Source organism: Aquarana catesbeiana, linkage group LG03 (assembly GCF_042186555.1).
Source record: "Aquarana catesbeiana isolate 2022-GZ linkage group LG03, ASM4218655v1, whole genome shotgun sequence".
Lineage (NCBI taxonomy): Eukaryota > Metazoa > Chordata > Amphibia > Anura > Ranidae > Aquarana > Aquarana catesbeiana.
Window position 1 is genome coordinate 16,509,523 of NC_133326.1, and position 18,609 is coordinate 16,528,131.

At 44.7% G+C, this 18,609-nt stretch overlaps 1 protein-coding gene across 1 annotated transcript in view; it reads left to right on the forward strand.

Annotated features, from left to right (window-relative positions):
* Positions 1–18,609, forward strand: part of IGDCC4 (immunoglobulin superfamily DCC subclass member 4) — a 147,903-nt gene that overhangs the window by 68,742 nt on the left and 60,552 nt on the right. The window contains exons 3-6 of the mRNA XM_073618324.1: positions 4,473–4,614; positions 8,125–8,258; positions 8,636–8,770; positions 12,114–12,269. Coding sequence (XP_073474425.1) covers positions 4,473–4,614; positions 8,125–8,258; positions 8,636–8,770; positions 12,114–12,269 — 567 coding nt within the window. The remainder of the gene's footprint in view (positions 1–4,472; positions 4,615–8,124; positions 8,259–8,635; positions 8,771–12,113; positions 12,270–18,609) is intronic.

The window sequence follows — 18,609 nt, forward strand, 5'->3', positions numbered from 1 at the left end:
AACACACCCTAAAAATCAATTCCTCGCCCCTTGTCAGGAGTGTGAGAATCATTTTCTGTGGTGCGGCTCTCTGTTTCCCATTCATGTGATTCCTATTGAGACTAATTCTGAGCTGGTACCAGGACTGACAACTTATGGGGCCCCCCGGGCAATAGGAGATCATGGGACCCCCTCTGTCACTGTCCACACGCAAGCCACACAACGCCACCTACTTATTGCACTGCACCCACAATACATACATTCGTCCCTTCCCCCTTTAGCTACAGTGGCTGCAGCTAAGGATGTACACATGCTGCAGCAGGAATTGTACCTCCTGTTGCTTTTGGTGGGTGATTGTGACCCATTCAAGTAAATAGGGCCACTCTGCAAACACCCTGCAACTTTGTGCAATGCACAACGTTGCAGCATGCTAGTGTGGGTCCAAGGGGTTAAAGCAGGTGATGAGGAGGCAATACAAAGCTTAACCCTTTTTTTTTTTTCCGCTGTACTGCACAAGGTTGCACAGCCTTCTGCAGAGCAGCCCTATTCACTTGAATGGGTTATGCTTGGCAGGCACTACACCTGCCAAGCGTAACAGGGTGTATAATTCCTGCTTTACATGTGTAAACCCCTGGCCACTACAGTTAAAGCGGGTGTGGTTGGGGGTGAGTAAAAACAGGACTCAACTATGAGGTTTTACCACCCCAAACTGTGAAGGGAGACAAGCCCTAACTGTCCTGCGCCCCCTATCAAAGTTGGTGTTTAGGGGACACCTGGGATGAGGACAGAGAGGGACTCCTGAGATAAGGGCAGAGAGGGACCCTTGGGACGAAGGCAGAGATGGGCCCTTGGGACGAGGGCAGAGAGGGGCCCCTGGGACGAGGGCAGAGAGGGGCCCCTGGGACGAGGGCAGAGATGGGCCCCTGGGACGAGGGCAGAGAGGGACCCTTGGGACGAGGGCAGAGAGGGACCCTTGGGACGAGGGCAGAGAGGGGCCCCTGGGACGAGGGCAGAGATGGGCCCCTGGGACGAGGGCAGAGATGGGCCCTTGGGACGAGGGCAGAGAGGGGCCCCTGGGACGAGGGCAGAGAGGGGCCCCTGGGACGAGGGCAGAGATGGGCCCCTGGGACGAGGGCAGAGATGGGCCCTTGGGACGAGGGCAGAGATGGGCCCTTGGGACGAGGGCAGAGATGGGCCCTTGGGACGAGGGCAGAGAGGGGCCCCTGGGACGAGGGCAGAGAGGGGCCCCTGGGACGAGGGCAGAGAGGGGCCCCTGGGACGAGGGCAGAGAGGGGCCCCTGGGACGAGGGCAGAGAGGGGCCCCTGGGACGAGGGCAGAGATGGGCCCCTGGGACGAGGGCAGAGATGGGCCCTTGGGACGAGGGCAGAGATGGGCCCTTGGGACGAGGGCAGAGATGGGCCCTTGGGACGAGGGCAGAGATGGGCCCTTGGGACGAGGGCAGAGAGGGGCCCCTGGGACGAGGGCAGAGAGGGGCCCCTGGGACGAGGGCAGAGAGGGGCCCCTGGGACGAGGGCAGAGATGGGCCCCTGGGATGAGGGCAGAGATGGGCCCCTGGGATGAGGGCAGAGATGGGCCCCTGGGACGAGGGCAGAGAGGGGCCCCTGGGACGAGGGCAGAGATGGGCCCCTGGGACGAGGGCAGAGATGGGCTCCTGGGACGAGGGCAGAGATGGGCCCTTGGGACGAGGGCAGAGATGGGCCCTTGGGATGAGGGCAGAGAGGATTTGAAATCTCCCCACACCATCCCACCTTGCAGCACAAGTCCACTGCTCTCCAAAAGCAACCCCCACCATCACTTTATAATGTGTGCATCCTGACCCCCCCCCCCTTCCTGGCTACTGTGTCGGTCACGGTGTGTCCCCCTCCCCTATCAACAAACTATATAAACACCGCAGATGACCAGCACAGCTCTTGCAGTGGATGTCTTTCCTCCCTGGCTCCTCCCACCTCCTGTCTGTATACATCGGAGCCAAGGAGGAGGATCCTCTGTGAGCTCTTTCTGTGTGATGTGTGCAGGCTCAGTGGGGAGAGATGCCAGTGTCGGCTGCTAGTGCTACAGAGGAACGATCGCTGCGTGGGGAACCCGGGGCACCCTGCAACAGATGTGGGGAAGGTGTCCTGAGTGCCCACGCTAGCGTGCCCCTGTCGGACCAGTTACCGGAGCTCAGTGCTGGAACTTGTTAAGGCACTGGGCTCCAGGATCAACACAGTACCAGGAGCCTCTTATGGGGCCCCCTGCTGGCCCCGGGCCCTCGGGCAGTGACCGAGTGCCCTAATGGTCAGTCCGCCCCTGGCTGGTAGTTTCATAAAAACTATTTTAGCTATTTAAATACAGTATATTGCTCAATAATCAAAAAAGGATGTAAATCCAATTTCTGTGCAGCAAATACCTTTGGAAACCCAGATATTACCTTGTAAATGTAGCAGTGACATCATCACGGTGCTGTACTGAGGGCAGAGCTGTGGGGAGGGGCCAAGCAAGCACCAACTAGAGGAGGGGGCGGAGACAAGACCAGTCACCCTGCACAAGGAGAGAGAGCAGCAGTGAGCGGTCTTTTTTTTTTACAGGAAGTCTCACACTGGATGACTGCACAGATCTGGAAGAAATACACAAAGATCACCGAGATTCCAGGAGAATACACATGATAAATGGATTTAGACAATAGTTACTTATCCCGGAGTTCAGCTGGGAGTTTTTATGAAAGGGGAACTCCTTAGTAGACATGTGCAATTTGTTTAGTTCCGAATTCGTTTTTTAAGGAATTTTGAAAAATTTGTTAATTTAGAAATTTCCGAATTTTTTAAATTTCTGAAATTACGAATCTCCGAATTTTCAAATTTCCGAATTTCTGAAATTACAACATTACGAATCTCCGAATTTTCAAATTTCCGAATTTCAAATTTTCGAATTTCCACATTTGTGAATTTCTGAAATTACGAATTTCTGAAATTCCGAAACTGCGAATTTTGAAATTTCCGAATTTCTGAAAATTGGAAATTTCGGAAATTCCAACATTTCGGAAATTCGAATATTCGAAAATTCGGAAGTTCAGAAATTCGAAATTTCGGAAATTCGGAATTAGGAGATTCGAAAATTCGAAACTTCATAAATTTAAATTTGGAAATTTGAAAATCCAAGAATAAGAAAGGAAATTCGAAAGAACGAAAATTTGAAATAATAATTAACTTACTAACTAACTATTAAATTATAGGTATTGGAATTTCCTTTCAAATTTGGCTGTTTGTGAACGTAACAAGTACTAATTTATCCGAAGTTACGAATTATCTGAAATAACGAATGCCGTATCTAAACGAATGGAACGGAATGATCTAATAATAATGAATAACAATAATAATAAAACCTTTTTTTTTGTTATTATTTATTATTAATTTGTTCCATTCCATTTGTTAGATGCGGCATTTGTTATTTCGGATAATTCGTAACTTCAGTTAAATTCGTATTCGTTACGTTCACAAACAGCCAAATTTGAAAGAAAATTCCAATACCTATAATTTAATAGTTATTATTTCAAATTTTACTGATTTTCTTTCTTTTTTTCAGATTTTCGAATTTCCGAATTTCGAAAATCCGAAAGTCCGAAAATTTGGAAATTCGGAAATCGGAAATTCAGAAATTCGAAAATTCGGAAATTCGGAAATGTGAAAATCCGAATTTTCGGTTTTCTGAATTTCCGAATTTCCGAATTTCCAAAAAAAGCAAAAAAACAAATGAAACGAAAACAAACAATTTTTTCTCTCAGTGCACATGTCTACTAGATTTTGTATGAGGATGAAACTAGTTATTGTTACATATTCTTACCCAGCACCTACTCCATATTAAGGGAATCTGGACTTACCCCAGTCCTTATAGTCTACAGAGAATATGACAATATGAGGTCTAACAATTAGGAATGCACATATATAAAATGAATCTGCCCATAGAAACTGCATGCAAAGTTGTTCCGTGCCTGGGGCAAAATCAAATATTCTTCAGCTATATTTTCTGCAATCTGAATGTGTGAATTCATAAAATTCAGCATCGTGGCCTCTAGATGGAGCTATCATAGGAAGTAAGTATACTCCTCAGTGCCATCTAGTGGCCACAAAGTGGTATTTTTCACATTCACACTTTTGAATTGCTGAGAATATAGCCAGAGAACATTTGATTTTGCCCAATTTGCACAAAATTATTATTATTTTTTTAAAGATATGATTATTGCACAAAATGTATTTACATGCAGTTTCAATGCATGCATTTTTTTTCTGTAAAACCACCCCTATGCCCTGCTCAATAGGTTTGCATCAGACTTCAAGTTAGTTAAATTACAAATGATAAAATGCTGACCGCTTTGTGCAAATCACATATAGAATATATACATAGATAAAAGCTGGCGTACGTGATTAACCCTGTACGGTGAGGCTTGGCCTGTCATACCTACTGAATGTAACAGTGATAATATATTTTTCTCAAGGACTGCCACCTTTTCACATGCATCCTGATCCTCAGATTGTACATCAGGGCAACCTGGCAAGATTAGAATGTGGCATCAGTGCGACTCCGCCAGCGCAGATCACGTGGCAGAAGGACCAGGCTCAGCTTCCTGCAAGTAAGAGGTAGGTAGTGTGGTTATAGCACTCCCAAGTGGCCAAAACGTCACATTACAAGTGCAAAAGTTTTGAGCGCAGCTGCAGTAGTGATATCCAGGGGTGGGCAGGAGGGGCAGCTGCCCTGGGCACAGCGGAGCAAGGTGGACACTTGATAGTAAACACCTATGGCATGCATTAACAGTGGCACAATGTATGTATGTATGTACTATATATCTCATACCTGAGAAGCTGACAACCAATATAGTAGTCAGGGCTACTGGGGACAGTAAAAGAAGGGGAGGATCAGAGAAATCAGGATCAAACAGCCTTTTTACACAATGCAGAGGATTAACCCCTTAGGTTCCACAGTGAGTATAACAAGCATATAACATGGCATACCTTCAAATTTAGAAAAATTTAGAAAAATGTTAAAAAACGGCTGCTTACATTTTTAACTTGTTTTTTATACTTACCTAACTTTCCCCTACTGTGTAATCTTAACCCCTTAATGTCCAAGGTCAAAGCACATCTTGACACCTCAAAACAGTTTTGCAACCTTGACATGTGTTAGTAAATCTGTACATCTCATCACAACTGCTTAGTGTATCCAGGTGAAATATACCGCTTTTGTTCAATGACAGCTCGGGCTTTCATTTGGCGGTAATGCCTGTCAGTAGCTCCTCATCAGTGCTGCCTATCAAGTGCCATCTATCAGTGCCCTTCAGTGCTGCCCATCAGTGTTGCCCATCAGTGCTGCCCATCAGTGCCGCCTATCAGTGCCCATCAGTGCCACCTATCAGTGCCCCTCAGTGCCATCTATCAGTGGGCTATCAGTGCCCATCAGTGCTGCCTATCAGTCCTGCCTATCAGTGCCCATCAGTGCCATCTATCAGTGGGCTATCAGTGCCCATCAGTGCCGCCTATCAGTACCCATCAGTGCTGCCTATCAGTGCCCATCAGTGCCATCTATCAGTGGGCTATCAGTGCCCATCAGTGCCGCCTATCAGTGCCCATCAGTGCCGCCTATCAGTGCCCATCAGTGCCACCTATTTGTGCCCATCAGTGCCATCTATCAGTGGGCTATCAGTGCCCATCGGTGCTGCCTATCAGTACCCATCAGTACCACTTATCAATGCCTATCAGTGCCACCTATCAATGCCCATCAGTGTCACCTATCGTTGTCCATAAGTGCCCATCAGTGCTGCATATCAGTGTCACCTATCAGTGCCCATCAATTCTACATATCAGTGGTTCCTCATCAGTGCCCATCCGTGCCACCTTATCAGTGCCACCTCATCAGTGACCAACAGTGCCACCTCAGCAGTGCCCATCAGTGCCACCTTAGCAGTGCCACCTCATCAGTGACCAACAGTGCCACCTCAGCAGTGCCCATCAGTGCCACCTTATCAGTGCCACCTCATCAGTGACCAACAGTGCCACCTCAGCAGCGCCCATCAGTGCCACCTTATCAGTGCCACCTCATCAGTGACCAACAGTGCCACCTCAGCAGTGCCCATCAGTGCCACCTTATCAGTGCCACCTCATCAGTGACCAACAGTGCCACCTCAGCAGTGCCCACCAGTGAAGGAGAAAACAACATTTTTTAACAAACAAAGAAAAAACATTAAAAAAAAAAAATGTTGGTCTTTTTTAGTTTGTTTAACAAAAAATAAAAACCCCAGAGGTGATCAAATACCACCAAAAGAAAACTCTATTTGTGGGAAGGAAATGATTAAAATTTGGTTTGGGTAAAGCGTCGCATGACCGCGCAATTGTCATTCTAAGTGTGACGGCGCTGAAAGCTGAAAATTGTCCTGGGCAGGAAGGGGGGTGAAAGGGCGCCTGGTCTTGAAGTGGTTAAAGTGTCAAAAAGTCGCATTCATTTTTTTTAATTAACCCCTTTCCCGCCGACATAACACATACATGCGGCCTCACGAAAGTGGGTTCTTTTCCTTGGGGCCACATATTTGTGTATCTCCCTTTTGTGCTGGGAGTGCACAACACAGCGCGCTCCCAGCACAGAGACCGGGGTCTCACCGAGAGCCTCGGGCCCCTGTACTAACGATCGGGACCCAGATCTCCTGATTTCAGGTCACCTGATCGCTGTGATAGCCTGTGATTGGCTACCCCAGTGATCAGTCACTGTAAATCCCGCCCCCCCTGTGTTTTCTGTCTCTGTGAATGGAGAGGAAAGATACATTGTATCTTTCTCTTTCCTTGCAGAGTGGGAAAAAAAATGTTTGTAAAAAAATAAATAAAATAATAATAAAAAAATTAAGAAAAAATAACTAGATCAAGGTCAGTGCCAGGGTTAGTTTTGGGTCAAGTAAAGGTCAAAGGTCAGGATCAGTATATTTTTGGCAGAATTGTTTATTCATAAATTAGTGTCAGTGTCGTTGTAATTTAGGTTGGACAATAAAAAAAAAAAAAAAAAAAAAAGCAAAATGTGCACTATTGTTTCTGGGCTGTACTACGGGTGCAAACAACAACTAACATACACATATGTGGTATCGCTACGATCGTCAGGAACAGGAGAATTTAGTTTGGTTTGTTCTTTGGTGGAAAGTTATGTTGGTAATAAGAAATATACAGCTAAATTTAAAAAAAATAATGTCTTTACTATTTTGGCCCAGTTTCCCTTTAATAATAATAAAAAAAAAATCAGGACATTTCCATTACCATTTACCACCAAATGAAAGCCCAATTTGTCTTGAAAAAAAATTGTGCTTAGGCATTTAGATTTGTTTCACCCTTATCCGTGAAGGGGTTAAAATAACAAACATGCAATACTCATCTGCACTGTGCAGTGGTATTGCACAAAGCGGCCCCGATCCTCCTCTTCTCTGGTCTTCCGGCAGCACTCCTGGCTCCTCCTCTTCTTCGTGTGCCCCCATAGCAAGCCGTTTGCTATGGAGGTGTCTGTGCGCTCCAGTGCTCCATAGACACACACAGTGAGACTTAGCTCCGCCCCCCACTTCCTCCTCACTGTATTTGATTGACAGTAGGAAGAGCCAATAACTCCTGCTGCTGCTGCTGCTTGAGTGCTGTGTGAAGAGGAAGAGAGGGGAGAAGAGATGCGTGGATAGCATATAGGCTATTTTACCCTTAGCTTAGTGATTGTGGTGACAATTTACTTTGCAAGGAATTCCCAATCATGTGCAAGAAAAAAAAATGTATTTTTTGCTTGCGCATGATTATATGTTGGAATTCAGCAGAGCTTCACCTCATTCACTAAGCTAAGTGCAAATTCCCTTGCAAAGTGAACAGCTTATTTGCCATTAGTAAATCATCTCCAAAACAATGTGGAAGAAGCATGCAGGGATTGCACCCTTTATATTCTGCTTGGGATAATGATAATCGGTAGGTCTAGGATAACGAACCATTTACACTGGCAGGCAGGTTTGCTGCAGAGCGCCGACATTCTCATTGCTGCCGGTGTACAACACAACTTGACCTCCAAGTATGAACGCGTGTAACTCCTACAATTTTTAAAATTATATCATGCAGCTTTTATTACACAAAAATGTACCATTGCAGGTTCACTAGGCTCCCTTCTGGGGTTCTGCTGATCTCTCGGGTGCAGCCAGAGGATGCCGGGTTATATCGCTGTGTAGCAACTAACATGGTGAACACCAGATACAGCAATGAAGCTCAACTCTCTGTGGACCAAGGTAACCAATTCTTTCTTGTTCTCTATCTGCTCATTAGAGGCATGCACATGAGGTGCAGATTCCCCCTGCTGCCTGTTCCCCCCCCCGCAGCGCTACCAGTTTCCTTCCTCTCCTCTTCCGCCGGCTTCTTGTTCCCATTTCGAGGCAGCATTACAAGAATAGTTTTTAATGCATGGAAACTTACCTGGTTACCCTTTAACTAGATGGGCCTAGTATGCATGTATGCTTTATCTATCACCACTCTATGGCTCTAAGGTGTCTTTTTCCATATCTGTGCTGAAAATCTCACATTATGATAAATCCTTGGAAAGTGGAGCATGTGCCTCTATGTACCTATGTCTTTGTGCCTGTCATAAACTTTGAATGTCCCTATACAGATCCAAAACCTTTCCCTGACGAGCTAACAATAACTAGAACCCCACAGAACCTCACCATGGAGGAGGGACAGAGTGCAGTAATGGAGTGTTCGGCAGAGGGAAATGGGATGCCCGTATTTTCTTGGGTTCGTCAAGGTAAGCTTCAAATCTGGGCAGCTTGCATGGTGGTGAGATAACACAAGTAGGGATTTGAGTGGTTTCTTGACTTTGTCAATGCAAGGTTCAGATTCTGGTCAGCTTTTATGGTGGTGAGACTGTATGAGCAGGGATATTGGATAGTTTCTTGCCTTTAAGATAAGCTTTAAATTCTGGCCAACCTGCATGGTGGTGAGACTGTACAGGTAGGGATGTTGGGTGGTTTTTTGGCTTCATCAGGGTAAGCTTCAGATCTGGGCAGCTTGCATGGTGGTGAGACAACACAAGTAGGGATTTGGGTGGTTTCTTGACTTTGTCAATGCGAGGTTCAGATTCTGGTCAGCTTGTATGGTGGTAAGAATGAACGAGTAGGAATGTCGGGTGGTTTCTTGGCTTTGTCAAAGTATTCTTACATGTTTTACTTTTATGGTGGTGAGACTGTATGAGCAGGGGTATTGGATAGTTTCTTGGCTTTAAGATAAGCTTTAAATTCTGGCCAACATGCATGGTGGTGAGACTGTACAGGTAGGGATGTTGGGTGGTTTCTTGGCTTCATCAGTGTAAGCTTCGGATTTTGGCCAGTTTGCATGGTGGTGAGCCTTTCAAGAGTAGGGATGTTGGGTGGTTTCTTGACTTGACTCAAAGTAAGCTTTGCATTTTGGCCAGCTTACATGACAGTGAGACTGTGTGAACAGGATTGTCAGGTGTTTAGACACTTGTATGAGCAGGGTTGTTAGATGGCGTTTGGCTTCCTCAAGGTAAAATTCAGATTGTGGCCAGCTTCCTTAGTGGTGACACTGCACAAGTAGGGGTTTAGGGTGATTTCTTTGCTTTGTCAAGGTAAGCTTCAGATTCTGCCCAGCTTGCATGGTGGTGAGTCTGCACAAGTAAGGATATTAGGTGGCTTCCTGTCTTTGGAAAAAGAAAAAAGAGCGTGCAAACAAAAAACACATATATGAAAATATATAAATAATTCTGTGCATATAATACAAACTTTGTGGTGCCAAAGCTTATCAAAAAAGAATCCTTCAATGTGAAATTTAGAAAATATATGACAAATGTGTTAGACCATAAAAAGTCTATAAACAAATGTATTAAACCATAAAAAGTCCATATGTGTTCATCTCTGAGTTCCAAAGAAGCATCTGTTCTTCAATTGATAGAGTGTTCCAACATTCTGATATAAGATGTAAAATCACAAACTGCTTACCAGATTTGTAGGATCTCATATGATAGAGATCAAAAGCGCTTGTGCATCAGCCTGCCGCCACGATCCACCTGTGATGTTCTTACAAGAAGGAATATTCCCCCCGCTGCAGACGGACGATCAGAAGGGAAAACTCCCTCCAGAGATCGCTTTCAGAGTTAAAGGAATCTAAAAAGTCTCATTTAGTAGAGGACAGAAAAAGAGGGCTTCATGGTGTAGTATGCTCCAAAAAAGATTTATTTTAAAAGAATAACATGGGCTTTACATCCTGTCTTTGTCAAGGAAAGTGTGGCAGAGACCCCACACCAAGCTAGAAGTTTTGTCCCAGATTCTATTCCCCATGAGGTACACGGCAGCCAGGCAAACAGTAGCTCCACAGTCTTGCAACTCAAGAAACAGGTTGTGCATGTCTCTTTTATAGTTTAATGCTAGTTGAACTTGGTTAGGGTGCAGGGTGAGCACTGGGATACTCCAAATTTAGTGCAAAGTACAACAGGAGAGGACACCCTCTGGCTATAACTCAGCTGTTCAGGGAGAACCCCCTTTGTGACTAGTGGTAGGTGGACATTCAGCTCAGAAAGCTCCAAAGCATAAGCAATCCTAAGCCAGCAACTCTGGAGCAGTATCTCCAGGTGTTTATAAGGACAGTCACTAGGATCTCTCTCAATCAGGCCTTTACGCACTGTGCGCCTTCCTCCAGCACCAGACAGGTTCTGTACTGTGAGCCTCCAGGCCAGATCCTCAGTGGACTTCCTGCAAACTGCTTCCAGCAAATTTTAGAATTAGCTCCCTCAGCTTTCCCTGAACTGGGACCCCAATGACTTTCTGGAACTTCAGCTAAGTGAATCAGAGGTCCACAGCCATCCAGGCTGGGTCTCCTCCACCAGGACAAGAACCCTGCTGTCCCAGGCCCCAGCTTATTTATACACACCTCAGCACCCTACTGGCCATTCTTTCTCCTAAGGATTGGCTGAGGCTATATGAATTTGCTAGTCCAGGGTCTGCCTCTCCCAACCCACTAAATTCTAGAACTCACTAGAAACCAGGAGGAAGCAGTTGAGCCTGCAAGCAGAACCCCGAACAGCCAAAAGCAATCAAGCTTTGCTCCTCTGGGTACAGGGGAGTCAAAAAAAAAAAAATAAGAAATGTGCCTTAATGCTACTAGCAACCTAACTAGGAGAGTGCTACATAAACTTCAGAATATTGAATGTTGGCACTGTATGAATAGCAATATTAGGCGGTTTATTTGCTTTGTCAAGGTAAGCTCCAGATTCTGGCCAGCTTACATGGTGGTGAGACTGTACCAGTAGGGATATTTAGGTGGTTTCTTTGCTTTGTCAAGGTAAGCTTCAGATTCTGGCCAGCTTACATGGTGGTGAGACTGTACCAGTAGGGATATTAGGTGGTTTCCTGAATTTGTCAAGGTACAGTAAGCTTCCAGTTGTGGAAAGCTTGCATTTTGGTGAGACAGTACGAATAGGGATATTAGGTGGTTTCCTGGCTTTGTCAAGATAAGCTTCTGAATATGGTTAGCTTTCATGGTGGCGAGACTGTACGAATAGGAATGTTATGTGGTTTCTTGGAATTGTCAAGGTAAGTTTCAGATTCTAGCTTGTGTGCTTGGTGGTGAGCCTGCACAAGTACCTATATTAGGTGGTTTTTTTGGCTTTGTCAAGGTGTGCTTCAGATTCTGGCCAACTTGTATAGTAGTGAGACCACACGGTAGGGCGTTGTTAGGTAGTTCATTGGCTTTGTCGAGGTAAGCTTCAGATTCTGGCCAAATTGGATAGTAGTCAAACTGTACGACTAGAGATATTAGGTGGTTTCTTTGCTTTGTCAAAGTAAGCTTCAGATTCTGGGCATTGATGTGAGATGGCACAAATAGGGATGTTAGGCTGAGAGGGGTAAGAGCTGCAACTAGTGTGGTAGCTGTGTAGATGTGTATTAAGTTATGTTTGCAAAGCATTATAAATGTCACCTGACTCGATTTTTTGAACCAGCAACTTGTGATTGTTTATTTCACCAATTACTTTACAGCTATGAAGTAGACTATGCTTGGAATTTAAATATTCTTATGCAGTTGAGGCTGATTACGTGATCTAGCCTGCTCTGATCTAACTTTTGTCTGTTCTGCAGATGGGAATCCACTCTCCTCGGATATCGTCCTACTTGGAGAGAGTAACCTCCTGATCAAGCACATTCAGGCCCACCATGCTGGAGTTTATGTGTGCAGAGCCAGCTATCCGCACAGTCAGCATTTTGTTACCACTTCAGCCCAGCTACAAGTTTTAGGTGAGAGGAAATGGGGGGGATAAGACACTTTTTTTTTTTTTTTAAACAAAACAAACTTTATTGAAAAGAGAGACAATTAGCAATGCAACAGGCACCATAATTGAAGGGTGAATGGTGACAGTTTCATACAAAGTTAACAGCCCATGTGATACCAATAACAAATATGATACATATGGTAACCGTTAAGTAGCTAAGTGAAAAGCATACAATTAATAATGCATCGTACCCATAAGGTAGACCTTTACAGAGTGATTTATTCATCTACTATGCATGTAGAGGTATTCGCTAACCATCTATCCCATATCTTGTGGTACTTATTCGGGCACCCTCTATGAACGTATAAGACTTTTTTTTATAGGGTAACGTATTGTTAATGGCCGTGATCCAATGCTGTATGGTCTGAGATGACTCCCTGAGCCAAACCCTTGCAATTAACAATCTGGCCATAAAGAGTGTTTCTTGTAGAAAAATATGAAGTTTTTCCTCCTTTGAGGTGGGGAGAAGGCCCAGTAAGTATTGCTTAGAACAGGGGTAGGCAACCAAGGCCCTCCAGCTGTTTTGAAACAACAAGTCCCATGAGACATTGCAAGACCATGTCAATCACAGGCATGACTCCTAAAGGCGCAGGCATGATGGGATTTGTAGTTTCACCACAGCTGGAGGGCCGAGGTTGCCTACCCCTGGCTTAGGGCATAGGGTTAGCGGGGAGCCCATTTGGTCATGTAGGAATGTAATCACTTGTGTCCAGTACCCTTGGATAACAGGACAAGACCACATTAGACAGATGGTAAAAGGTGCCACTGGTCTCATCACATCTGGGGCATGCTGGGTTGTATTTTGGCCGATATTTGGATAAACGGATAGGCATTAGGTAGGACCTATTTAAAATGTACAGGTGAGTGAGATGGTCGGAAAGTTTGGGAGACACTAATTTGCATGTCTCCAACACCTCATCCCAGTCTTCATCCTCCAGCTCCCAACATCTGCCACCGACCGTGATTTTAATTGGTAAGCCAATTTAGTAGCAGCCGGAAATAGGAGATACAGTGCATGCGGAAAGTATTCACAGTGCTTCACTTTTTCCACATTTTGTTATGTTACAGCCTTATTCCAAAAAGGATTAAATACATTATTTTCCTCAAAATTCTACAAACAATACTCCATAATGACAATGTGAAAAAGGTTTGTTTGAAATCTTTGCAAATTTATTAAGAATAAAAAACAAAATAATCCCATGTACATTCACAGCCTTTGCCATGACACTCAAAATTGAGCTCAGGTGCATCCTGTTTTCACTGATCATCCTTGAGATGTTTCTACAACTTGGTTGGAGTCCACCTGTGGTAAATTCAGTTGATTGGACATGATTTGGAAAGGCACACACCTGTCTATATAAAGGTTCTACAGTAACAGTGCATGTCAGAGCACAAACCAAGCCATGAAGTCCAAGTAATTGTCTGTAGACAAGATTTTATGGAGACACAGATCTGGGAAAGGATACCGAACAATTTCTGCAGCATTGATGGTCCCAATGAGCACATAGGCCTCCATCATCCATAAATGGAAGAAGTTTGGAACCACTAGGTTTCTTCCTAGAGCGGGCCGCCCGGCCAAACTGAGCGATCGGGGGGAAAGGGCCTTAGTCAGGGAGGTGACCAGGAACCCGATGGTCACTCTGACAGAGCTCCAGCGTTTCTCTGTGGAGAGAGGAGAACTTTCCAGAAGAACAACCATCTCTGCAGCGCTTCACCAAGCATGCCTGTATGGTAGAGTGGCCAGACAGGAGCCACTCCTCAGTAAAAGGCACATGACAGCCCACCTGGAGTTTACCAAAAGGTACCTGAAGGACTCTAAGACCATGAGAAACAAAATTATCTGGTCCAATGAAACAAATATTGAGCTCTTTGGCCTGAATGGCAAGCGTCATGTCTGGAGGAAACCAGGCACTGCTCATCACCTGGCCAATACCATCCCTACAGTGAAGCATGGTGGTGGCAGCATCATGCTGTGGGGATGGTTTTCAGCGACAGGAACTGGGAGACTAGTCAGGATCAAGAGAAAGATGAATGCAGCAATGTACAGAGACATCATTGATGAAAACCCGCTTCAGAGCACTCTGGACCTCAGACTGGGGCGAAGGTTCATCTTCCAACAGGACAACAACCCTAAGCACACAGTCAAGATAACAAAGGAGTGGCTACAGGACAAACTCTGTGAATCTCCTTGAGTGGCCCAGCCAGTGCCCAGACTTGAACTAGATTGAACATCTCTGGCGAGATCTGAAAATGACTGTGCACCAACGCTCCCCATCCAACCTGATGGAGCTTGAGAGGTCCTGCAAAGAAGAATGGGAGAAACTGTCCAAAAATAGGTGTGCCAAGCTTGTAGCATCATACTCAAAAAGACTTGAGGCTGTAATTGGTGCCAAAGGTGCTTCAACAAAGTATTGAGCAAAGGCTGTAAATACTTATGTACATGGGATTTTTCTTGTTTTTTATTTTTAATACATTTTTAGATTTCAAACAAACTTCTTTCACGTTGTCATTATGGGGGATTGTTTGTAGAATTTTGAGGAAAATAATGAATTTAATCCATATTGGAATAAGGCTGTAACATAACAATATGTGGAAAAAGTGTAGCGATGAGAAAACACTTTTAAGATGCACTGTGGTTATGAAATTGGCTTTTTAGGGACTGAGCCCATAATCACCTCCACCAGGTATAGAGAATCAAGACGTAATGGAACCCCCAAATTGGGTATGAATAGTGTGACAAAGTTGGAGATAAGGAAAAAACATGTGATTGGGTAATTTAAATCAAGTCTTGAGTTCCTGAATGATTTACCCCACCATTGGAAAAAACGTGTGAGAGATAGATGACCCCCCCCCCGACAATCGAGATCCCATGATCAGGCACCGATAATAATTCAGGAAAACACGGGTTGCGGGGAAGAGACACTTTACCTGGATGCAGATCTCACTGTTTGTTCATGGGTACTTAAAGCAGCAGCAGATGTTCAACCCACCTTGTACAGTCTTCTATCCAGCACATAACTATTGAAAGCTTTGTTCCTGTTCCTTCTGATTAAAAAACAATCAAAAAGTCACACATATTTTCCAGAACACTGTAAATAATTGGGATTTTAATTACTGACTTCCTCTTTTTGTAAAGGTCAATATCTGTCACACCTTGAAGGTCACATACACCTATAATAATGCTGGCTTTACACTATGCAAATTTTGTCTGACATCCTTCGGTTGAAAAACGGAGAGAGCCAGATGGCAACATTTTGGCTGAAAAGCGCCTTCATCCAATCAGATGCATCTGCTGTTTGGGTAATCTGACAGCTGCCGCACAGAAGCATGTTAAATCTAAAGCTGGCCATTCACATGTAGATTTCTCTTGTTCAGCCACCCTCCTACCTCTGCTGAATGAGAGATGAGAGAAGTTGATCGGTTCCTCCTTCCGTGCTACATAGTCACATGGTTAGGGGAATCCGCGATGCTCACTTTTGTATTAGGCAACCGCTGCACCACCAGTTGCTGAATACCCAAACAGCGCCTGCATCTGATTGGCCAATATTTTCCAACTGGTTCCTTTGACAAAAGTCAATTGGGTGCTGACAGGGCCACTCATAGCTCGAATTTCAGGTGAATATACAAGAAACGTCGAAATACGAACTGTGTTTAGCCGCTGTTGGTCCTGGTGTCCACTCTAGCCAAGGTGCCTTTGTTTATAATCACTCCGAGCATAGACACATAGGCAGTGACTCTTGACAGCAAAGGAACAAAAGTGAAGTCGCTGTATGAAAAAAGCTGATTCAGCAATACCACGCCTGCATGGGATTGCTGGAGAGTATTACCGGTGACAGTTGTGGGACTGCTGGGGCCATTGGTGCCCTTGATCAGTTGTCTAAGAGACAATTCACGTCCAGGGTAAAAATATTGCGGGTAGTAATTGAATATTAAAGAGAAGTTTTGCCCTCCCCTCTATTTGTTTTTTTCGCCTCTACCACTTACCTGATGCTGAGATGGCTGCATTTGAGATACTCACCGCACAGAGGATCCAACGTTGCCCTGTTGGGAACCTCTTCTTTGCAGCCGCCGGGTCTCGCTCCACCGTGTTCCTTTGTGATGTCATAGGGATGTTGCACCTGCTCTTCCTGGTTCTGGCGTAGCCTACCGTTGACACGCCGCTGGGCTCTCACCCCTCCTCTATTAGTGAATGGGGTGACGTTCGGGGCTCTCGATGCCTCCAGGCATATGAACATCACATAACCCAGAAGGTGCCGGGGGCGCTACCGTCATTTGTTTAGGAAAATGGCGTAGGATGGGGGGTGGGCCGAGACAAAAAAAAAAAACAGTAAAAAAAAAAAAAAAAAAAGAACGGGAAAACCCCCCCACAAAAAAACAATATACTGTACAGGCACATCTAAAAAAAAAATTATCAAAAAGTTATTTTAATTCGGTAATAGAATTCAAAAAGTGAAACTCGTATTATATAGATGCGTTACACACATAGTGAAAAATTTCAAGCATTTCTTTTTTTTTATTTTGTTTATTATGGCTTACAGCTAGTAAAAACCCAAAATTCAGAATCTCAGAAGATTAGAATTTTGTGAAAAAGTTCCATATTGTAGACTCATGGGGGTAGATTTACTAAGGCTGGTGCACTCAGAATCTGGTGCAGCTGTGCATGACAGCCAATCAGCATCTAACCTCAGGTTGTTCAATTAAGCTTTGGCAATAAAACCTGGAAGCTGATTGGTTTCTATGCAGAAGTGAGCCTGATTTTGCACTCTCCAGCTTTAGTAAACAAACCCCATGGTGTCATACTCTAATTAACTTAAAACACCTGTAAAAAGTTCCCTGAGCCTTTAAATGGTCTTTCGGTCTGGTTCAGTAGATTACACAATCATGGGGAAGACTGACTTGACAGATGTCCAGAAGACAGTCATTGACACCCTCCACAAGGAGGGTAAGTCACAAAAGGTCATTGCTAAAGAAGCTGGCTGTTCACAGAGTGCTGTATCCAAGCATATTAATGGAATGTTGAGTGGAAAGAAAAAGTGTGGTAGAAAAAGGTGCACAAGCAACAGGGATAGCCACAGCCTTGAGAAGATTGTGGAGCAAAGGCCATTTAAGAATTTGGGGGTAATTCATAAGGAGTCGACTACGGCTGGTGTCAGTGCTTCAAGAGCAACCACACACAGATGCAGGACATGGGCTACAACTGTTGCATTCCTGGTGTCAAGCCACTCCTGAACCAGAGACAACGTCAGAAGCGTCTTACCTGGGCTAAGGAGAAAAAGGACTGGGCTGTTGCTCAGTGGTACAAAGTCCTCTTTTCGGATGAAAGTAAGTTTTGCATTTCATTTGGAAATCAAGGTCCCAGAATCTGGAGGACGAGTGGAGAGGCACAGAATCCAAGTTGCACGAGGTTCAGCGTGAGGTTTCCACAGTCAGTGATGATTTGGGGAGCCATGTCATCTGCTGGTGTTGGTCCACTGTTTTTTATCAAATCCAAAGTCAGTGCAGCCCTCTACCAGAAATGTATAGAGCACTTCATGCTTTCCTCTGCTAACCAGCTTTATGGAGATGCTGATTTCATTTTCCAGCAGGACTTGGCACCAGCCCACATTGCCAAAAGTACCAATACCTGGTTTAATGATCCTGGTATCACTATGCTTGGTTGGCCAGAAAACACGCCTGACCTAAACCCTATAGAGAATCTGTGGGGTATTGTCAAGAGGAAGATGAGAGACACCAGAACCAATAATGCAGATGAGCTGAAGGCCGCTATCAAAGCAACCTGGGCTTCCATAACACCTCAGTAGTGCCACAGGCTGATCTCCTCCATGCCACGCCGCATTGATGCCATAATTCACGCAAAAGGAGCCCTGACCAAGTATTGAGTGCATACTATACTGTACATGGAAAGACTTTTCACCAAGTCAACATTTGTGTATTAAAAATACTTTTTTTTATTGCTCTTATGTAATATTCTAATTTTATGAGATACTGAATTCTGGGGTGTCACTACCTGTAAGCCGTAATCATCAAAATTAAAAGAAAGAAATGCTTGAAATATATCACTCTGTATGTAATGAATCTATATTTGTCATCATAATGGGGGATTTTAATTATCCAGACATAGACTGGGCCGAGGGAACCACGTATTCGTCTAAGGCTCACCAGTTCCTAAATGTCCTGCAGGACCATTTCATGGGTCAGATGGTAGACGCACCAACTAGAAATAAAGCGTTACTGGATCTACTGATTACCAACAATACAGACCTGATCAGGGATGTGGAAATATGGGACAATTTAGGAAACGGTGA